Below are 22,636 nucleotides of genomic sequence, written 5' to 3' on the forward strand. Positions count from 1 at the left end.
TTAAAATCAGGGAAAAATGGAAATGGATCGATGAAATGAAAAAGGAAGGAAATTTGGTTAAATAAGCTTGGAGGCTAGGCTTTAATGTAAATGGAAGGGAATTAAGTGAGAAAGAAATAGAAAAAAACAAAGAACTTCTTGAATTTTGATGGAAAAAGAAAATGGAAAACTTTAAATGAAAAAAGGGCAGTACTTTATTTCTCTTTTTTTCTTTTTTCAGGAACGAAACTTCCGAAGAGAAGGAAGGAAAATAACTTGAACCTGAACCTGAACCTGAAATTTGACTTTTTCCCGAATGCGACACTTCTTTTTTCACGTATTTTCGCTTTATCATACTTACTACTTTCTATCTGTTTTATGACTTTGTACACATCTTGTTACTTTTTTATCATTTTTCAACTATTCTAATATTTACATTTTACACGTTTAATTACCTTTCTAAATTGCCGATATTCTTGTTCAAGAGAGTGATAATGATACTATGCAAAAATTTTTTAATGCTTACTACAAACAAACAATCAATTGCCGAGAGAGGAGTAGTGGTTGATGAAGAAGAATAAGAGGAAGAAGAAGAATTGGAAATACAAAGTTACTCTTGTGAACGTACTTGTTAATCATTTCATTAACACTGGCAGCGTAAAATATAAGGGGAGTATAAGAACAGTTTTAAATTCTTATTATATTTCAATTCAAAATGGCTGGTAAGGCGTCTGTTAAGTCGGAATTGATGTGCAAAGAAGAAATTGCTTATGACTTACCTAGTGATGATCCGCTCGAAGGGAGAGGGTGGACATACGAATTAATGAGTGACAACAAAGAGTTAATATTATCTACAACGGAAGGAGATGTATCAGTGGACAAGGATAAAGCTAAGTGCTCTCTGGATGTGAAACTAAACGTTGATAGGGTGAAATCAGAATTAGCACTAGAAGAAGATCCTGAATTTGAAAGTAATATAGAAACGCTAAGAAAAATTGTGGTTCAGGAGACTTGCGCGTCGTATTCTAATGACTCCCAACAATTAACAACAAAAAGTTTAAATTCAGTTCGGCCAGAAAGGTAATGTTCAATTTTTCATTAACTAATTGGCTCAGATTGATAATACGGTTACATGGTTTCGGAAATTTTGTTGGTTAAAAGCAATACTTCACGAGAAATATTTAGGTATGGGAGATGTCATGAACGTAAGTTAGTAGCCTACAATTTGGAAATGACATGGCACACATAGACAAGCTGTATACCAAATAAAAGTAATAACAAGATTGATACGATCCACACAATTCTTATGTAGTTCATATCTCGATAAAATAATGATTTCTTTATTATTGGTTACATATTTCTCACTAATTGTTCACATATTTAAAATATGGGTGCTCGACGATATTGTTTTATTTATATAGAGACTTATGTAAAATACCAAATAATAAGAATGGTAATTATTCTAAAATTTTACAAATGTAAACCTGTAATGTATTATATTCGAACATAAACTATGGACGTTTGTGATTTTATTTTGATTTAGCTCAAATGGGTGTAGCTTGATTTTTCCGGCTGGCTTCGAAAGACATAAGTAAAATACAAGATAAAGAATATTTTAACCAACAATGGATGTTCATTATTTGTAGAGGTCCATACATCAGTCCATTTCACAGCTTCACTCATTTTTTCAAGGAAGTCGACTTTTTACATTCCCAGGAATCTTTTTTAGGGTATGAACCTGTATTTTTCAATATGGGATCACTTTAGGGGCTTGGTGTACGTACATAATATATGAATTATTGTAAAAACAACGCTAATCAGCATGTGCTAGATGGCCGGTAAAAATAAGAGTTCTATGCAGATTAGGGCATTACGCAGAATGTGGGTAAACAAAGATAGCGCAAAATTCTGTATTTAGGATGACTTACACATCTTACGTGTTGAATGTGTTCTTGTACGTTCCTAAGTATTTTGTAGGTAACATGCTGAAATGCTTTCTTTGCTTGTATATTTGTGTTCCAAAGTAACACAATACATTAGGGACGTAACTTCTTAATTATATGGATCCCTTCATTCCCAAGCATTTTCATAGTTCCGTGTTATGATTTGCCACACTAAATTTTGATACTTCATTTCGCTTACAGTGGTTACTTGCTACCTTGACAAGGGGTTACTTTGCACATCGGGCATTACTTCGCCAAAATATGAAGAGAGTTTCACAGTCATCCGTCGGTAAAACCATGAACTGTATACGGTACACGAAGTTTCAACTACCCCCTACGATAGAACATGTAACTCTATTTTGGTGTTAATGTTGGGGTCAGCATCAGTTCTAATTACAGAGAGGCTTTGTTGTTGTAGTAGCGTGGAAAACAGTCACTGTAAGGACCGCCAAATTTTAAAAGAATTTCCGTCAATGTTAAGTCAGTTTCATTATATTAAACATTGTAACTTGCATTATACAACGTAACTGATAACCGTTTGAACATTTTAATACAAATAAATTAGTAAAACGGCGGTTAAGCCATACGGAGCGCCATTCTGTGCGTAACTATTTGACAACACAGGTTGTAAGTCATTCATTAAAAATACAGATTAATGAATTGGATCCTAAAACCAACAGTTCTGACAATCTCTTACAGTTGAAGCTTGCAGGGTCCCTGACGATTCGAATGAATCGTTTCTACCCTAAGACCTTACATACCACCCTAGTTGCATGCCTTCGGTATTCAAGTCATGACAAATCAGGGTTAATGTCCGAACCCCAATTGGGCTTTCAACATTCAGGCCTTGAGGAGGCATTTTAAGAAAATAAATATAAGGAAGAGGACGACAAGAAATACACCCTGGGAGGAGATTTAATGCTACAGCCTCACATTTCAATTCATCAATTTTTTAATCATTAGTATTACTTCAGGCCCGCTCGTACCTACAAAATTGGTAGGTTTACAAATGTAACCTTTTAAAGAGCGATGGCTAATACTTATGTGTGGCTTACTAGCAATTGCACTTATCTTTATCGAGAATAAAGTCAAATCCGAGAGCATTTGTCACAATAGTGAAACACAAGATAACAGTAATATTAACTTGTTCATTAAACATTATTGTTGTTCATGGCCTACTCGTACGTAGCAATCTTAATATGTTCTCATAACATAAACCTTAGTATTACCATATACTGCGTAACTGACGTAGGCACTCCGTACTATCGATACATCATAGTATCCGGTGTTTATCGTAGTAAAGGGTAACGTGGAATCGTAAACGGGCTTCCCTTTTTCTTTTTCTCGAGATCGGTTTATGATTCCCGGCACAAGAATACAAGAGTTATTTTCAAATATCAAAAAGAATAACATTTAATTTACTTTCTCTAAATGCAAATCAAAACTCTAATTATTTTCTATAAATCCAAATCAAAACTAATTATTATATCAAAATCTAAAATCCGAACATCATTTTTATTACCATTATACTTTTCTCTAATTATGCCAAACATTAAAAATTAGAACAAAATTTTGAAATTTTAGTCAATTGCCGAATTTGCACATTAGCTGGGACCCAACCACGCGTCGGACTGGTTTCATCACTTTAATTTTATAACGAAAGTAGAGATGTCCCTAGGGGATGAACTATATTTTAACCTTCAACTCTTCTTAACTTATAATATCGCTTTCTCTGAAGTCAATTAACTTCAGTTATCATAAGTCACATTGAATGCACATTGACTTTTCATAGTAGACTGCATGTATATATTGAACGACGAACAAATCAACGAGCAACTTTATCAAATTCAAGGTTATTGTCAATTACTTTCAATATTATACTAAATTGTGTTTAACTTACAGTATTTTGACGGCGACTTGATCTTACATTAAAAATTTCGTATATTTTTTCATTATACAATCACAACATCAGATGAAAAACTTCACTATCTGAAGAGCACATTTTTTAATTACCCAAAATTTTAACTTTATGATTAATTGTAGTTATTACTAGTACTTCACAAATTATGTTCGTAATTATATCTAATTGCCTAACAAGTCTCTAAATGCTTGGTTGTATGGGGACAGTTAATGTTAATATAAACATAAAGGAGAATGATAAAAAACTCAAGCAAAATTTAATAATAAAATTTTATTATGAAGTATGGTTCCCAAAACTGGAAAGACCTGAAAAAAAAAGTACAAAACTTAAACATCCTAATAAGAATTCGATACTGAAAGTCCGCATCCAAAACGGGATAGCCATACTTTTCAAAAGTGGTGAGGTATTATTACAATTTCAAAGTCGGAAATCGCGTTCTAAATCAATTACCTGTTTAAAATTTCCAATGCTGTTTTTCCTCTCCTTTCCACATTCATCTTTCACCTCCAAATGCTGTAAGGAAACCATAATATATGACATCTAAGTAAACGTATCTGATTGTAGGGCGATATTGATGGTTTCTTGGACTGGTGCGTCAGTGGCGGTGGGCACACACTTTGATTCTGAAAAGTAACCTTCGAAATTCGGGGAAATAATCAAATAAATAAACAGTAATCCTTTTTTCATAATCTAAAAGTTTAAAAGTTCAAATTCGGTATTTCTGATTTCTCATCTCTTCCCGGGTTTAACCCGAGTTGGGGTGAAGTTCACGCTTTCTTTGTGCTAAGATTTTAATTTTCCATCTGTGCCGGTTACGCTTGTAAGCTGTAATTTAGCACGGTTACGTGTACTTTTCCAGTTAGTTTGTTTAATTTCGGAACTTTTCTCCTTTTTGCAGCGTATTTACTAAATTTCCACGTAATGACAAGCCTTCCTTTACGACGTTTAGATTTACGCTGCATTGCGATACCTGTCATAAATTTCTTTTTAGGTTTGCGCTTACTATTACTATATTTTGCCATGTAGTGTACTATAAAATGTTCGTACGTGTTTTCGCTTAAGCTTTCTGGTGCTCTTCGGAGTCGATGTATACTTCTTCTGCATGTTTGACTCGAAATAACCTCGCCTACAGCTCGACTTTAATTTGCATGTAGTTCGTCTTTGACCGAGTTTAGTGCGTTCCGAATTACGCTTACCAAGGCACTTTCCTTTATTCTCAACTTATTTCCTTCTGCACGCCTAATGTGTGGTTGTGCGTGCTGAGAATACGCTGTACGTGGAGGTCGACGCACATTGTTTTCATCATGAGCAATCAACATGTCTACATTTTGTGTAGCACTACACTTAAACTTTCGCTTTTTACAATTTCGCAATAGTGAAGTACTAGCTTGAAAATTCAAACATTTCGGCAACTGAAAATTAATAAATGTTGCATCTGATGTACTGATATGATCACGTCTGCTCATTTTAATTCTACTGATTATGCTCCTCGAAATCAAGTTTACCTTAATAATGTATTACGAAAACTCAACTGGGTATCATTGGCCATCTTATTTTTCTTCTTAACTTTGGTGTTACATTTCGGTTCTATAACGGAAATATACTTTCGACTGCGTGTGCTTTATTGGAAGTGTTACGCTTGTTTACGGTAAACATTTCCGATCGATATATTATGTACGAGATCTTCACTACGTAAAACAGAATTCGCTTGGCGGGTCTATTGTGAATTTGAAGTCCTTTTCTTCTACAATACTCAAAGCTGATAAAGTCGGAATGGATTTGCAGCACTAAAATGCAACTTACGTTAGACATACACTGTTACAAAGACAAATTTGAATTTTTTAATTCGCGCAAAACCATTTGCCTGCGACACAAAACAAACAACACTGTAACTTCGTTATCACACAAAATCATCACTTGAACTCTCAAGCCTTCCCTGGCTTTTTCGAGAGGTCGGATACGCGCAACCTGAACGCTACCGCTTATCGTGTGAAACATCAATATCCCTTGCCGGCAAAACAATTTCATTAGAAACAATTTTTTACAGGTACGCGTAACGATTCTTCTTTTTTGCTATCTCTACACTGCATATTTCCTTTTTCTGACTGTAATCGACTTTCTGGTTTATTTGGCACATGTCTTTCACAACTTGGGCTGGCTCGAATTCAAGACGGTTTCTTTTCCGCCTTGCACTCTTTTTTTTTTGTTGGTTTGCCTACACTCAATCTGTGCCGTTCGCATGTATTCATAGAACACAGTGAGACCTTTCTTTCATTCCGCTACACTTTTTTTAAACTCAGCAGTTACTGAATCAACATGATTGGCCGCGTTAACTAATTCAGAGAGTACTTCAGTTAAGGAATTATTGGCTACTTTCATATTAATACGTAAGCTGTCTGCTTTGGCATTCAATTCGCTCTTTCCTACGCTCCCAAATCGTTTCTGTTACAGGCTTTTGAAGATCAACTACTGATTCATGTATTTTTTGTCCTAGGCATCCAATATTCATTACCATTTTTGAGCCATGGTTTCTAATTTTTTCTCTAATTCTTCTGTCAATATTGCTTGAAATTGTTCTAAAACAACTAGCCTCCATATTGATATGAGGTACGAGCAACTAATTCAAAGTACAAAAATATAAATGTCTGAGTTTAATACGAAAATAAGAAACATGCACTTAAAACATGAAACACTAAGAATTTTGATATTACGATCATTAACAACCAATCCTTGTTTTTACAACTCAGGTTTCATTTTGCGAAGTGCCTCAATATAAAATTAACACAGATATAAACTAGTACCATATATAAAATATTTTCTATAACTATTCTATCAGGCTTTGATTCCATTTTGTACTAATACACAATAACACATTCAGCAAGGCCATGTGATAATATTTGAAAAACAGTATCACGTGACAGTTTCTACACAACGACTGTGTCTTCATCAGACTTCCACTCCTTCTGGTTGCTGGGAGTTGGTCATCACTTATATATACTGTCCGGAGATCAATTTTAATTAGGTTCCGCCCCTTCTTTAAAAAATAACACTTGTCTGGTTTTCACTTTCACTTTTTAGCTGCACACGTGTCAAATTAAAGGTTTACTTTTTTCCGCTGGATGCGTCCTGTCCTCTAATTATCCTTGTTATTTAGTTTCTCTTTCTTTCTTCTTCCTTTTTATTCCTTCTTCTTTAAGCAGAAACTTCTCTCACTCTTTATTTGTCGAGAATCTTGCATTCCAGTTCATCACCTTGCGTCCTGCTTTCATAATCTCTCTGGCTTCCTTCCATTTTCTCACCAAAGTCCTGTTCTCTACTTCTATGACCTCTGCTCCTTCCCACCCTATCCTGTGGTTTGTTTCTTTCTGATGCTTGTATATCGCATTGTTGTCCATTTTCAGTCTTACAACATCCAGGTGCTGCTTAATCCTTTTTTTGAATTTTTTTTGTTTATCCTATGAAAATTTTGTTACACTCCTCGCATCCTACTCTATATATTACTCCCCCTTGATCTTTGTTCGCTATTGCTTTTCTATTTTTTTCTTCTGACTAGTTCAATTCTTCTGCTTCCTCTTTTCCTGTACGTCCTAATTCCTGCTTTCCGAAACATTCTCTATATGTTCTCTGTTTGTTTGCACAGTTATTGTGTTGAAACTGTCACGTGATACTGTTTTCTTTTTACACATTATCACATAGCCTTGCTCAGTGTGTTATTGTGTATTAGTATTAAAACATTTACTCTTATTCATAAATGCACATGAAGGTGCATAGTGTAATTAGGTATGTATGTGTGTATACTCAATCAGCTGTTTGCTATCTACTCACATCTACATAGAATTAAAAATCAACAAGAAAAAATTTTATGAGCTACATTAATCTCTCTGTTGCTCTCAAGGTCAAAACATATTTACTTAACTTACGTGAAAAATCTACATTACTCAGTTTTTGTTTTTTTCTATCACTCCCCTTTATTTTTAATTAATTGCTTTCGCCGAGGATCTGATAGAAATTGACTGTCGACACTAGGCTAATCAGCTCCAAACTCAACACGTTATCTGTGTAACTAATGGTATTGTAAAAGCAGTTGTAGGAAGATTACTATAATTTAATCCGGAAAACGGTCGCCATGTGGTTGAAATTGTGTTTTTTGGTAGTTGTTAGATTCTTGTAAATATAATCGTAACCTTCACATTGATTTTAATCTTTTTCCCAAGATTTGTCACTTGTTTATTGCATTTATCCCAGCTTTGCTACGGCAGTGTGACGTAATATTGAGAACTCAAATATTCAGTAACAATAATAATAATAATAATAATAATAATATAGGTAACAAATTCCGTATGAGGACATATTGTATTAAAGCCTGTAAAATAACCCGTAGCGTAAGCCATAAGTTACAAAATAGTCGGGATTTGAGACAAGTATCAGGACCAACAGCACATACCCTCTCGATACGTTATTACAACTAGCTACATGTTATAACGGAATGTTTCCCTACAACTAGCTAAATGTTATCAAGGAAAGTTAAATGTTATAACGGAAAGTTTCGAGGTAATTTTGGTGTAGAAAGTAGGGATTCTCAACTCACAAGAGCCGTAATTACAGTTGTTTTTAACTAATGGTTATGCTGGCTAAGCTACAGAAGAAGTCGAAGGCGTTTCGGGAAAGAGGTTCCGTACCATCAAGAGACATCTCTACAGCTACTCAAATTTAAACGAAATATTTCGGCTAATATTTCGTGGAGAAAATATTCTACTACACGTTTTCAGGAAAAAAACTAAAAAAAAGAACTGAATATAATTGAAAACTAAAGCTTGTAATAAACTAACTTGTGAAGTTGGCAGATTTAATTAAAAAAGCTTTGCTACAAAAATATATACACAGATCATAATTCAGTGAGCTCTGAAATCTTATCAAAATGATGTATAAGATTCAGTCTACAGAGCAATTGTTGCTTAAAGAGTGGCATACACTATTTCTAGAATCGAGATAAGATGAGATACGATAGTTTTGGTCTCGTCTCGATTCTCATCTCCAAAGCATGACTATAGTGTGAGTTAACCTAGTCTCGTCTCGAATTAAAATGTTTCATCCCGATTTTGTTTGGTTTGTTTTAGAATCGAGATGAGAAATTCGTGTTTTCATGGGCAACATTACACAAAACCGAAATATTTTTTTTTGCCTAATATCACGTTTCTGCTTATAATGGTACGACCTGAGCGATAATATTAATTAAATATTCTTCGAGAAAATTGTTATTATTGTTAGTATTATTTCTGAAAATTTGATAGTTCAAGTGCTGAAACAAACGTGTATTCAAATATTTGAATGTAATGAAGCGTGTGTTATCGCCGATCTATTTCCATCAAAATTCCTAAAGTAAAAAAAAAAAATGCTTGACGTGTATTCGAACGAAGAACTTCGAGATTACTGGTCAAGCCCCTAGGCCACTGAACCACGATCACAACGCTGTAAATGATTCGTCTTTAGTCTTGTTACTCTATGTTTCTCTGCCTCAGCTTGGAAAGTTGTATGTAATTTTTTAATTGGTTTCAAAACGTCTTTCGTGTTCCTCTTATGATGATATAAGTGAATTATCTTCGGTACAGTTTCTATTAATACGTTGAGTTGTTCTTAAACCTTTGGATCGCAAGTTGGTTTTTTCTCCACACGAATCTACACATAAGACAGATTTAATTCTCATACTGTGCATTTGTGTCAAGACAGCCGACAATACCTGGTCATAGGCTTATGTCCGCCACGATATAAATGATAGTTTAATTTGATATAGTGAAACAAACTACAGCAACTTATTTTGAGACAATAGTGATATGGTACTCCATTTCATATTTCTACAATATTTAATGTAATAAAACATGTAATATAGCGAATGATTACATGTTTTCTTGCTACTTAATCATTATCTCCATTTTCATTTCATTGTTTGTTGAATTCGTTACAGGCGCGATAACATCTTTGCTTTCCACGGAGAAGGGAATACGTTTACTACATTAAATAAATCCATTTCTCATTCTTATGATGAATCTGATACTTCGACGCAGTTTGGCAAAGAATTTCATAGATCACGTTTGACAAAGAATATGGTGACACAGGAAAGTGAAAAAAGTCATACGTCCCAAAATAGTGATAAACGCTCTACTCAAAGTTCAACTATGTCAAGTGGTGAGTTAGTGCATTCAGGTGAAAAATCTAACATATGTGGAGTATGTGGAAAGGAGTTTAGAGTATGTTCAAGTTTGGCTACGCACATGGTGATTCATACAGGAGGAAAACTACACACGTGCCAAGAGTGTGGCAAGGCATATAATCAACGTTCACATTTGGCTAGACACATGTTAATCCACACAGGAGAAAAACCTCACACGTGCGAAGAGTGTGGCACGGCATATATTAATCGTTCGTATTTGGCTACACACATGTTAATCCACACAGGAGAAAAACCTCACACGTGCCAAGAGTGTGGCAAGGCATTTAATCAACGTTCACATTTTGCTAGACACAAGCTAATCCACACAGAAGAAAAACCTCACACATGCCAGGAGTGTGGCAAGGCATTTAATCAACGTTCATATTTGGCTACACACATGTTAATCCACACAGGAGAAAAACCTTACTTGTGCCATGAGTGTGGTAAGGCATTTAATGATCGTTCAAATTTGGCTTCACACATGTTAATGCACACAGGTGAAAAACCTCACACGTGCCAAGAGTGTGGTAAGGCATTTTATCGACGTTCACAATTGGCTAGACACATGTTAATCCACACAGGAGAAAAATCTCATACGTGCTAAGAGTGTAGTGAGGTATTTAATAGACGTTCGACTTTGGCTACACAAATGTTAGTCCGCACAGGAGGAAAACCTCACACGTGCCAAGAGTGTGGTACGGCATTTACTCGTCGTTCATATTTGGTTGTCGAGGTTCCAGTTAGGCTGCACACATGTTAATCCTCAGAGGAACAAAATATCACATATGTTACGAGTGTGACGGCGAATTTAAATATCGTTTAAGTTTGGTTACACACATGTTAATCCATACAGGAGAAAGAGGTTAGGTATGCTAAGAGTGTGGTTAGAAGGTTAATCGAAGTTCAACTCTGGCTACACATATTAATATGCCCTAAGTGTGGTATGTCATTTGATAAACGTTGAAGTTTGGCTAGAGAAATGTTAACCCACACAGGAGAAAAACATCACACATGTCGAGAGTGTGGTAAGGCATTTAATCTACGTTCGAAATTGGCTACACACGTGAATCCAAACAGTAGCCAAATCTCACTTTGCAAAAATCCTGGAATATAATTTTTTCAACATTCATACGTGTTCAGCCACACAATATCAAAACCTCACACGTGAAAGGTGTGGAAGACGATATAGTCTACGCTCAAACGTTGAAACGCAGTTGAACACATGTCAGTCACCAAAGAGATGCAAAGATCTTAGCAAGGCGTTTACTCAAGGTTCACATATTGCAAAGTAAATGATAATCCACAAAGGACAAAAATCTCACACGTGCGGAGAGTTTATATGAGATGTCGCATTTTGTTGGAGGAATAGAGATGATATAATCTACGCTGTTATTTCTACGCGTGCTATGAAAATTGTACTATCCTAAATTGATGTTTGAGTAGAATAGTCGACGAAGGGATGTCATTTGTGTCTGACGTTATCCCATGTTTATTGTAGATCATATCTAAGCTCAAGTTATAGTCACCAAAATGAGCAACTTTGTCACCTTCTGACAACATCTGGAAATGTTCGTGGCATGTTTCAAGTAAACTTAGAGCACTGTTCCTATATGGTCTGCTGAAACACCCGACGAAGACTGTTTTTGGACAGACTTACCTCTGCTCAAATAGTTTCACACTCACGTACGAGACCATTCTGTGCTCTGCTGCCCCATTAATTTTAATACTACAAAGAATCCGCCTGTATGGTCTTGCGGTCTTATTTCTATGTAGAGAATTGGTTGAGAAACGACATTCCACTGTTCCTTATTGATATTTTCAGACATGTTTCGCTCACCACTAAACAGCCACATTTACGGCACAGTCTGTAAAATTGTTCGTAACACTTTGTACGTTTATGTAGTATAGTTTAAAGGTGGTTTTCTGTTCACTGCACTTTTGAGTAGCATTCTACTGTACATCACCACATTAAACGCAGAATATAAAACATTTGATTTGGCACACTTCTCTAGCGTGGGATCACGTTGCCCAAGTCACTCACTCTTTTCTTGCCATCTGAGTTGAACATTGTAAATTATTTTAATTGAGTGTTCTCTACCAATAAATGATAACGATATTTCACTGCATCTCCAACTGTCAAACGCAGACTCTAGCCGTTGCCTTACTACTGGGTTCACAATAGAAATGATAAAGCATAGAGATAGCACAAATATTTTTCCCGAAGTAGTAGCTCGAACTTTAAATTTCTGCGGTTTGATGCCGTCTTTTTATATTTTATGCATAGACGATCCTAAGTACATAAAAAAATTTGCTACTGCCAAACTTAACATACAGATTTAGAGTGTGGATAACTTCATTATTCAAAATCTATAAAAGAAACTGTCGACCTTCTAACCAAAAGTTTTCCACATACCTTTCATTGTCCCGTTACGTAGTCCCAATTTGGAGCTATACCAATGCATAACTTGTCCATATTACACTAATATATCGAAAAAGTAAATATCACCTATATCAACAAACGCTTCCAAACTCAGCACTCTTTATTCATGCAATATATACTACCTCACTTTAGAACCCACACCAAATCGCTATCAGCATACTCCTTGTCCCTAATGTTTACGCTCTGCCAGTACACTTTACCCTCGTGAGATACATTGTTCTTAACCTTATAGTGGTAAGGTGAAAAAAATTTTTGTGAATGCTAACATTTTGCCTCCTGGACCCAGGAACATTTTTGTCTGATAAGATGTGAACTAGGATTTAAATTTGTATTATATTTATAATATTAAATACAAGCACCAGACAGTGGATACGCTTTAAGCGAAACTATACATTTTTATTGAGGCAATACCTTTTTTGATAAAATTAAGTTCGATAATTATGTGACTATTTTATTGCTTAAATACCGGTACTGAAAATAAAATATTTATTAACTAGAAAGAAGTAAACCAGGATTTCTCCTAATAGCGGTATATTCACGTTTCAATTCTGCAGCAGTCTCCACACATCATTTTTGCGTGACTTAGGCAAATCCACTTACAGCACTTTTGGCAAAATATCTGGCCTTACTGTGTTTATACATGTAACATCGTCCTCGCTTTCCTACATGATTTGGTACAGAAGCATCTTCTAGAGTTAATCCGAAAAACCTTGCTGTGTTCGCTAAATGTATAACATTACTACTAGTCGGTTCTACATTTTAGAAGTGATAAAACCACGTTATTTGCCATCGTGTAGTATTTCTTTCTTCGTCATATTCAGTAGGTATCTGGTCTACTATGTCCATCCCACCTTTAGTATCGTTGTAAAATGTGACGATCTCTGGCTTCCTGTTATCTCTGGTACTCTCATCTAATTTGACGTCATTGTGCATACTTGAGATCAGCACTAAACACAGATATTTCTTAGATGCATACGAACCAATGGTGCAGTTCTAATTAAAACCAAATACACTACTGTATTCTTTCCTCCGTTTCGCATTCACAAACGCGGGGGCAACTCTCTTGTTTTTACGAATTGTCCCTATAATATTTAACTTACTGTCTCATTCCATTTATTTAACCAAATTGCAGCTTGCAAACCGATTATTGTAAAAAGGTCTCTTTGCAAGATGAACCATGAATCTGTTGATACAATCTCTTCACTACTTCTTCAGGTTTGTTATCTATCTGGAACGGGCCTTCTGGTTGTGTCCTCACATACACTTCTATATTTGTTGTGTAGTATAATGTTTCACCAACAAGAATAAAAATTTTAATTCCACATTTTGGAGGTCTTTTAGGCATATAAATACGAAATCCACATCTTCCCCGGAAATCGACAAGTGTCTCACCCAAAGTTCCTAACATACCAATTAAGAAAACTGTTGTTGCAGTTGTTTACAAATAATTCAAAAAAAGTCACGAATTGGGGCTTATCTGGGGCTCAAGGTTATATCTGATTATGTTATTCATTAGCATCTTCCACTCTTTCATCCATCCTATCCTGCACAGTAATCACTTTCTGCTCAGTTTGGCTTCTCCGGTTCCCATCATCACATAGAGATGACCCTACGCAAAAGACACATTCATTTGTCTCATTAACAATACACATGTGTTAACTTGTGCTTCGCACCTCCCCTCATTCTCCATCCTCGTTATCCCTTTACACATTTTTTATTTTCTCTAATTGTATTGTATTTATATTGAATCAATCTGTCTATATTAAGTTGTGTTATATATGTTTACTTACATAATAATGCTAAGAATCAAAGTTCCATACGCCCATTTTTCTTTTTCTTTTTGATTTTTTGTTAGTTTTTATACCGTATAATTGTAAAATTTCGATAGAGCACAGATCTCCACTTACACTTTGTAAATAAATTCTTTTCCATCACTTACGTTACAGAGGGCGTAACCTTTTCATAGGTTGCTAGTCACTTTGATTTGCCGGAAAAACGTAGTGCATTCACATACTTTCTCAGCTGGCGCACATGTAGTGAGGCGTAGCTGCCAAGTCTAGACTCTATTTATTGCACTCATGTGGGCGCACAGTGATGCTAATTCATTAACAGGCGACAGGTTGCAAGAAATTGAGAGTTTTCACGAGCGTAATTTGGCTGGAGTACACAAGTAGTATAATTTTTAATCATCATTATGATCATTTTCACTCTTATCTTGTTCTCATCACATAGTTTTGAACACTGTTTCAGTTCGGTTATTTTACCGCATATGATAATTGACGATGGAAAGTCTTTCATACATCCTTTGAAGATAAAATTGCCGGGGTGGCTCAGTTGTAAAGCGTTCACCTCTGATGCATGGGGTCTCGGGTCCAAACCCTGCTCCCGCCAAGTTAACTTTGTGGTGGACAAACACCTTGTGCTTGGGTTTCCTCGGAGTTCTCCAGTTTCCTCCCACTTTCATCATTCCACAATTTCATTCATGCTCAGCATACACTGAACCAAGTTTCCGGAGTTCTCGTTCTCCGATCAGTGGCAACCACCAAGCATCATCAACGAGTTCACCACCATTTAAGAAGCATACAAATGCACAAAGCATCTCGAGCTCCGACTTTGACTCCAACCAGCTTATCCTCCTCTGCAGCCTGTCTACAGCTTGCTAAAGCAAAACTACAATCCAAAGTACTTTAGTTCGAAGGTTTTACTTCTTTAACTTTTCCAGTATCGGCAACGCAAAGATATTTCGCAAATGGTAGAAACAAAAAAATGGATTCATCATTAAATCACAGTCGGCCAACTTCGCAAAATAATTCGTGACAATCCAGTTTCGAAATGTTCAGGAAAACTGACTTTAACTTCTCTCAACAACATCCGACACTAGCAACCTCAGCCACATACCATGTCAATAGTAGTACGAGGGGTCCGTCTATCTATAACACTTGATATATAGGCTAAACTTCCTGAAGTGGGATACACCTTTAAAAATGCATCCGTATTCGCAACAATCATGGACCAACGTACATAGTTCGAATTCTGAGAACATCACAGGATACTATCAACGACCTTTTGCATAAACAAATCTTAGTTTTCAAGAAGAGATGCCGATTTGAACAATCTTGCTTATTACGACCAATTCCTCTCCCAGGTAAACGCTGTCAAGAAAACAAAGTACATCCTACTAACAGGTGAAACCTATGAACCTGTTATCCTACAAAGAGGTGCACACTTTTCCTTTTCCTTTGAAAACTGTCCGAATCTGCAACAAGTTCCAATCTGCAACACTTGGTATCAATTCCCGCCTCCGAGATACAACTACAAGTGCAAGTCTCGGCTTGCTCTAGAAGAATTCAGGCCGAAACTTGTAGTACCACTATTGACTCATTATGTTCAAAATGGAAAAGGTGAGACTTCGAAAGACTAATCAATGTCTTTATATGCATAAACTATTAGCATTTGTCACCCACACACTTCAAAACGTTCGTCTTTTGCACAACCATTAATATTAAAACACGTTCAGCACGCAGCTCGCAACATTCTTCACCTCGATTTTCATGACACTTACATTGGTTCGTACGTGCACTTTCATGTATCTCCACCCGAAACAACTATTTAACTTCATAGTGATCATGTATCTAGTTATTTGACTATGACTTTTATTTCTATTTCTCAACATTCTCCTGTACTTACCTCATAAACTCATATTTTAAAAACTATTACACGAGAAACAATTTGACACATTACTTATCAGTAAAACGCATCTCACTCCCAAACTTAATTGCAAATTTACCTGCTATCAACTCATTCCACACGATATGAAGCTTCCGGCTCGATGCGCCACTAGCGGCGTTACAATACTATTTTATCCTTACACATGTAATATTTAAAATAAGTAGAAGCTTTGCTTTATATATACTTGAACACAAACAAAATATTTGCTGACCAAAACAATATATTCACATAAAAATATTACATACGTGTTACAGTTTCGCCAACTAACATTTTGGCTTCATCAGACACTATGAGATACATGAGAAACGTGCAGTCTTATATACACACAAGAGCTGAGATATCTTGCTTCTGATTGGCTCCTCGCAGCAGCCAATCCATTTTAAGTATTCTAATTCGTATTTCCCTATACCGTGGCTTCCTATCTGTTGTAAATTACACACACACCTAAAAAGGACGATCTTGGCACAACTAATCTAAACTAACAAATAATTGGCATAAATAATTAAATAATATTATAAATATATATAAATCCACATAAATAAATAAATATATAAATAGCAGATAAACATACAATTACTCATACGCTTAAAAAGACGACACACACGTACAGTATATACTAGTGGTAGGCGCAGAAACCGGTTTTTCTGTTTCAAGTTTCCAAGAAAAACCTAAACCGTTTTTTCAAAATTTAAAAAAAAAAACGGTTTTCACCGAAACCGGTTTTCTCCACAAAAACCGGTTTCGGTTTTTAAAAAAACGGTATTGGTTTTCTTCAGAACCCGGTTTCAGTTTTCTTCAAAACGGCTTCGGTTGACCGAAACCGGTTTCGGTTTTCTTCAAAGCCGGTTCAGTTTTTCATCAAAACCTGTATCAGTTTTTCCAAAACTGGTTCTATTTCTGACCAGAATATTTTTCGTTGTTCTCCGGAACCCATTTCCTTTCCACAGATAGTTTTTTGTGTTTTCCAGAACAGTTTTGAGTTTTAGTTTTTACTAAAACCATTGCGATGTTTACCGAATCCGGTATTCGTTCCTTGAGAATCTACATATGTCTTAGATCTTCAAATCGGCTTAGTTTTCAATCAAAATTGGCTTCCGTTTTCATCAAGAACTACCTTTGAGCTTCTACTTAAATCCAGTTTGAACTTTCATCAAAACCCAGTTGGGATTTTTGTTATAACGGTACTTTATTATTATTATTATTATTATTATTATTATTATTAGTTACGCTTAAAAACATGTTTTTCCTTCGATTCAATATTCACTCTTCTGTAAATCTCTAGTTGTTTCGAATACAATTACCTTCTTTATTATCAATAGACTTTCAGAACCTGGATTTATTTTAATTAGACTAGCTTAACCTGCACACTCTACACAGTGCATCATTCACATATGAGCATGAATCTTCTTGTCATTCCTCACAATATCTGTACATGTCCCCTTATAGACACAAATGAAAGACGTCTTGATAAAAATCGGCAAGGGGTACCACAAAGGAGAAATTTTTTGATTATTTTTTCAATATCTCGCACTGTTTGCAAGATTGGGCCTACTTCTTGTTGGAATTTCTACTTCATGTATGATCAGTGCTTTCTTTCTTCTTGCATGCAGTATGTAATAAGCAAATACATTACATACACAATTTATTACAATGCCACTGATATCTGGTGTTCATTAGCAAAACATACTAAATATTAAAGATTCTCCATCACTCGAGAAATAGTTTTCTTCGATTCCCATTATCAATTGATCATGAAACAAACGCCTGAGAAATATACAACCACTGTATACAAACATGTTGTGTTGCAGTGTATAAATTATAGAATGTGTTATTTTTTAAAATGTCAACACCTCCAGTGTACCCTAAAATATGTATTAAAGAAATAATGGCCACGTTTTTTAAATATTCAATTGGAACTGGGCCAATCTACACAAAATTTGGAATCGACCAGCAAAAATGGCACGATTCTAGCACTTGTGGTTTTCGAGATCTCATTGTCAAAACGATTGGAGACAAACATATAAACTTTTCTTTGCACACAAACATATAAACCTAACATTTTAATATATAGATATTTATAGTCACAAGTGATCAATTTAATGGGGAGAATACTGAAATGAAACACTATGCCCTGTATGATAGAATTGCGTAATATTATGTAGTAGATAGAAGAAATGGTAATACTAGTACAAAAATTGCTTGATTTATTGTCTTCACTAATAAAGACAGACGGAGGCATTCCTACGGAGGCTCATCTACCGCTTTTTCAAAAATTACTGTGTATTGTTTCTTTGAAACGGCTCATTCTTAGTACCGTCGTTGAATTAACCTACTATAGCGAACTTTTCGGCTTGTTTGAGAACTGGATACCGAAAGTCCGGATAACTATTTACCAGTAAGAAATTGAAATGTATGTACGCCTATTGGTGTTCATTTCCTGGCCTCAGAGTACAAAATTATTGTGTAAATCAATTTTTTCAAGCGCTCTGAGCATCATTCACTAGCGGTTTTCGAGCTCGACACAACGTAATATTTGCGTTTAGTTTGCGGTAATGAAAATAAGCATTAATAAATAGCTTTTTTCAGTTTTGTATTGTGCTGATGTACGCACATTTTGCTTTGCATGAACACAAATCTCTACCACGCATTGGTCTCATGCAGTGACACACATCACAAATGGAGTGTTATGTCGAAGCTTCAGATTCTTAAGGATGATCCTATTTCATTCCTGTACAGTTAATGGAGAAATTTTTGTGTCTTCTTTACAGGTCAAGTTGCTATGATCAAAAATACAAGAATTTTAAACCATCTAAAATGTTCTAATTTGGGGGTCATAAAAAAGGGTAAAAGTGGATCTGAAAAGGTAGGAGGACGGTAGGTAGCAGCATGACGTTACGCTTGTTCCCCCTTCCTATATTTCTCCATTGTATTTTTTTTTAGGAACTGGGCGACGCCTAAGTGCTTTTTCGAAGTCGGGACGGACCCCCCCGCGTTTAGAATCTATACCCTAAGTTGCCGTTTATATATATATATATATATATATATATATATATATATATATATATATATATATATATATCAACGCACGAAATATTGATTTAGCCTCTCATCGTCAAACAGTTTTGAACAATGGAATAACAAGGCTCCCTCTACGCGGTATGTTCTTCCTCATATAGGTATTATTTTCTCCCTTAGTGTGATTCTAGGAAAGTGAAGTGCATTTGATTTTAAAAATAAGAAAATTAAAAATAATAAATAAGTAAAATAAAAATATTAGGTTCATTGTAGTTCTAAACTGGCTATGATATGCTATACCACCAATTACAGTATCAGATTTAATTTCTTGTGGACACAATCGAAGGGTGGATACATTTTACTTGAGGGGGGTTATACTGAAAAGGTTAATTTCACATTATTTGCGCGATATTAATATATACTACCAGTCTGGGGTGCAGGTATAGCCTACGGGTAGCGCCCGCCTCCTTGGCCCCCTTTGGCATTGTTATTTGTACCGGATTTCAATAACAACTCCAGGTAAGGACAGTTCTATTAATATTTTATTTTGTTTAAGAGATGATAGCTTAAAACTAAAATATTGTTGTATTAAAAGATGTTTCGATGTGCACATTAGCTAGCATTGTTAAAATATACTGGTAATCAAATGTACGAAAATGTCATTTTCTGTAATATATAAAACAAAATCCTAAACAACGTTTTTGATAACGTATAACGTCCTTAAATGTGCTTTATTCTAATTTGAACGTTTTGTAACCTAAAAGTCTTAAGCCTATAATGTGTTGAGCTCTTGATAGTAAACATTTGCAGGTGCATATGGTGCAACGATTGTCAAGGTCAACTGCGCAAACGCACTGAGCAAGCATTTAATATTTCAGTGAACTGCAAGATAAGGGTGAAAGTAGCAATTAAGTGTTAAGCAATTAAGGTGAAGCAAAGCACAATATGTCACGGAGTATTGTATTAATAAAGTGATTGCACGGAACACTCAATCAAGAGATGATGACGATCCTGGAATCTCTGGTTCTACAAAACACATCACGTTAAAGTAAGAAGATTTAAACACTTTTCTTTCTTATGTAATTTGATTCAAGGGATATATACCGTCGTGTGTTTTATCATGCAATATTTCATTTAATATTTAACTTTCGTTATTTTGGACATCCGTTTGGTCTAGTGGCTAACAAGCTTGCCTACGGCACGCGTGGATTTGGTTCCCGGTGGGATACAGTTGAACGGAAAAAGTGGTTCAGACTCCATTATAATCAGTAAGTCCAAGTCTCTTTAGTCATCATGGCATAACCGTGGGGCGGTAAACTGAAACAAACCAAAACTTTCGTTATTTTATTTTACCTTAAAAATGGCTTTAAGAGATAAGGGGATGTACAGTAAGGGCAGTGTTTAAATTCGTGATAAAAAAAGTACCGGGGCCTTTCCTGGCTACCATATATATATATATATATATATATATATATATATATATATATATATATATATATATATATATAAAGTGTATGTTTGTGCGGTTTATTCAAATCTTGTAAAATTCCAGGCACTTCCATATTAAATAGAGTTGGGAAAACTTGTGCAAACACAAATCAAACAAATCTCATGACAACATAGTATTTTAACATAATGTTTATGTGAATAACAATATCAAAATAGCTGATAAGACAATGAATGCAGTTAAGTCACAGTAGTTTCCATAAAGCTTCCTTCGATTTGTTTTCTTCTGCCTAGAGATTTCTTTCCTAGCAACTTGAGAGGGCGGTGTTTCTTCCTTGTGATATCCAGCGCTTAACGTACAGGAGGGGTTGCGGACAATGGCAAACCATTAATATTTATTGTCATTAAAGATGACACACTTCTAACCGATAGCGCGTTTCTAGTTGGCGTGAAAACATTATTCATTACACTGAAACCCCTCTCACACTCAGCATTGCTGACTGGTATCGTTTGCACACACACTGCATTAGTACCTTCATTCTCCCCAAGACCTGCCTGCCTCCACTATCCTTAAAGTCGCGATAAGTTTGAATAGTTTCTCGAAAACACAAAGAAAACAATTCACACAATTCTTTCAAGTCTTGTTCGCTACAATCGACATTAATATTTTCCGGCCAGTACTCAGGGTAAATAATTTTCATCATTTCGGAGTACACAGTGTCCTTCTCAGTCAAGCACCTTCTGTTCATAGAACTGGCCTTTATTAATTTCCGAAGCGTCGTTTTTACTGCCATTCATTTTCAAGGGAACTTCTTTAAAATATTTCTCTTTTATGGCTCTCTGTACTTCTCTCCAGTATATGCCTCCTCTCTCTTTATGGGCCTTAAACACCTCGATTGTTCTGTATATGAGCTTGTTTGCCTTCGGTAGGGCTATAGTCTTTTCTTGCAAGGACTCTGAAAAGCTAGAAAGCTCACACAAGACAGTAGAAGAAAGAACTTCTTAGTTTCTGTCACTATCCGCCCCCCTCCTCCCCCAAGGATTTTATAGCTCAGCTATAGCCCCTGTTGAAAAACAAATAGAAAAAAGAAAACTACCAGCAGCGACCAGATAGAAAAGAACCTTGTTTCTGATATTTTCTCACTCCCCGGTTGCCTCAGTAATGCACTTGAATTTTACATTAATGTGAGCCACCGAGCTACCGAAATAGTGACAATGGAAAGTTAAAGTACGGATTTTATCAACATTATTTCAGAGGCGGAGAAAATTTTTAAAAAAGCAACGAGAGAAGATCCCGGGCTGAGCCCCGGCAACCAAAAAATTACCGGGGCTGAGCCCCTGTGGGCCCCGGCTGAATTTAACCACTGAGTAAGAAACACTTCTGGATGGTACACTTTTGCCGTAAATTTCCATATGGGTGTACCATTCAGAAGTGTTCATTACTGTACATAAAAGTATGAGGCTTCTTATATTGTTATAGCCCTATGCATACTAACTAGGGTTGCCAACAGCCCGTTATTATATATTGCGGTTATTTTTATTAAGGTCGGTAACCAGTACACACTATAAACTTCTTACCAGCCTCTTTATGACCACTATTTTGAAATTTATAATCCAGAATAAAACATTAAACATCCTAATTCTTGAACAGTAATAAGTTTTCATTGTATTATACATTCGGTGATTTTTTTAAACCTAGGGCAGTTCATTTCATGATTTTCATTTTGAGTTTAACGTCCCTTTTAACATTGTTTTCGACAATAGACACAGACAGAGGCGGATCCAGAACCGACTTCTGGGGGGCGGTGGGTCGTCATACTGCTACCTTTAAAGGCTCCAAATTTTGGGATGGGTTTTATTTATATATATAAAATAAGAAAGTTTTCTCTTCTGGGGGGGCGATCGCCCCGATCGCCTCCTTCCCTGGATCCGCCCCTGGATACAGAAATGTTTAA

General features: G+C 35.7%; 1 protein-coding gene across 1 annotated transcript; it reads left to right on the forward strand.

Annotated features, from left to right (window-relative positions):
• The first annotated feature begins 279 nt into the window (after nucleotides 1-279).
• LOC145676815 (uncharacterized) lies at nucleotides 280-19,931 on the forward strand. Its single transcript, XM_081747594.1, has 2 exons — nucleotides 280-1,059; nucleotides 9,806-19,931. The coding sequence occupies exons 1-2, from the start codon at nucleotides 695-697 to the stop codon at nucleotides 10,653-10,655; spliced, it is 1,215 nt and encodes a 404-aa protein (XP_081603720.1). The 5' UTR covers nucleotides 280-694; the 3' UTR covers nucleotides 10,656-19,931.
• Nucleotides 19,932-22,636: the final 2,705 nt, after the last annotated feature.

This window comes from Thermobia domestica, unplaced genomic scaffold (assembly GCF_964235325.1).
Source record: "Thermobia domestica unplaced genomic scaffold, izTheDome1.hap1.1 HAP1_SCAFFOLD_382, whole genome shotgun sequence".
NCBI classification, from domain to species: Eukaryota; Metazoa; Arthropoda; class Insecta; order Zygentoma; family Lepismatidae; genus Thermobia; species Thermobia domestica.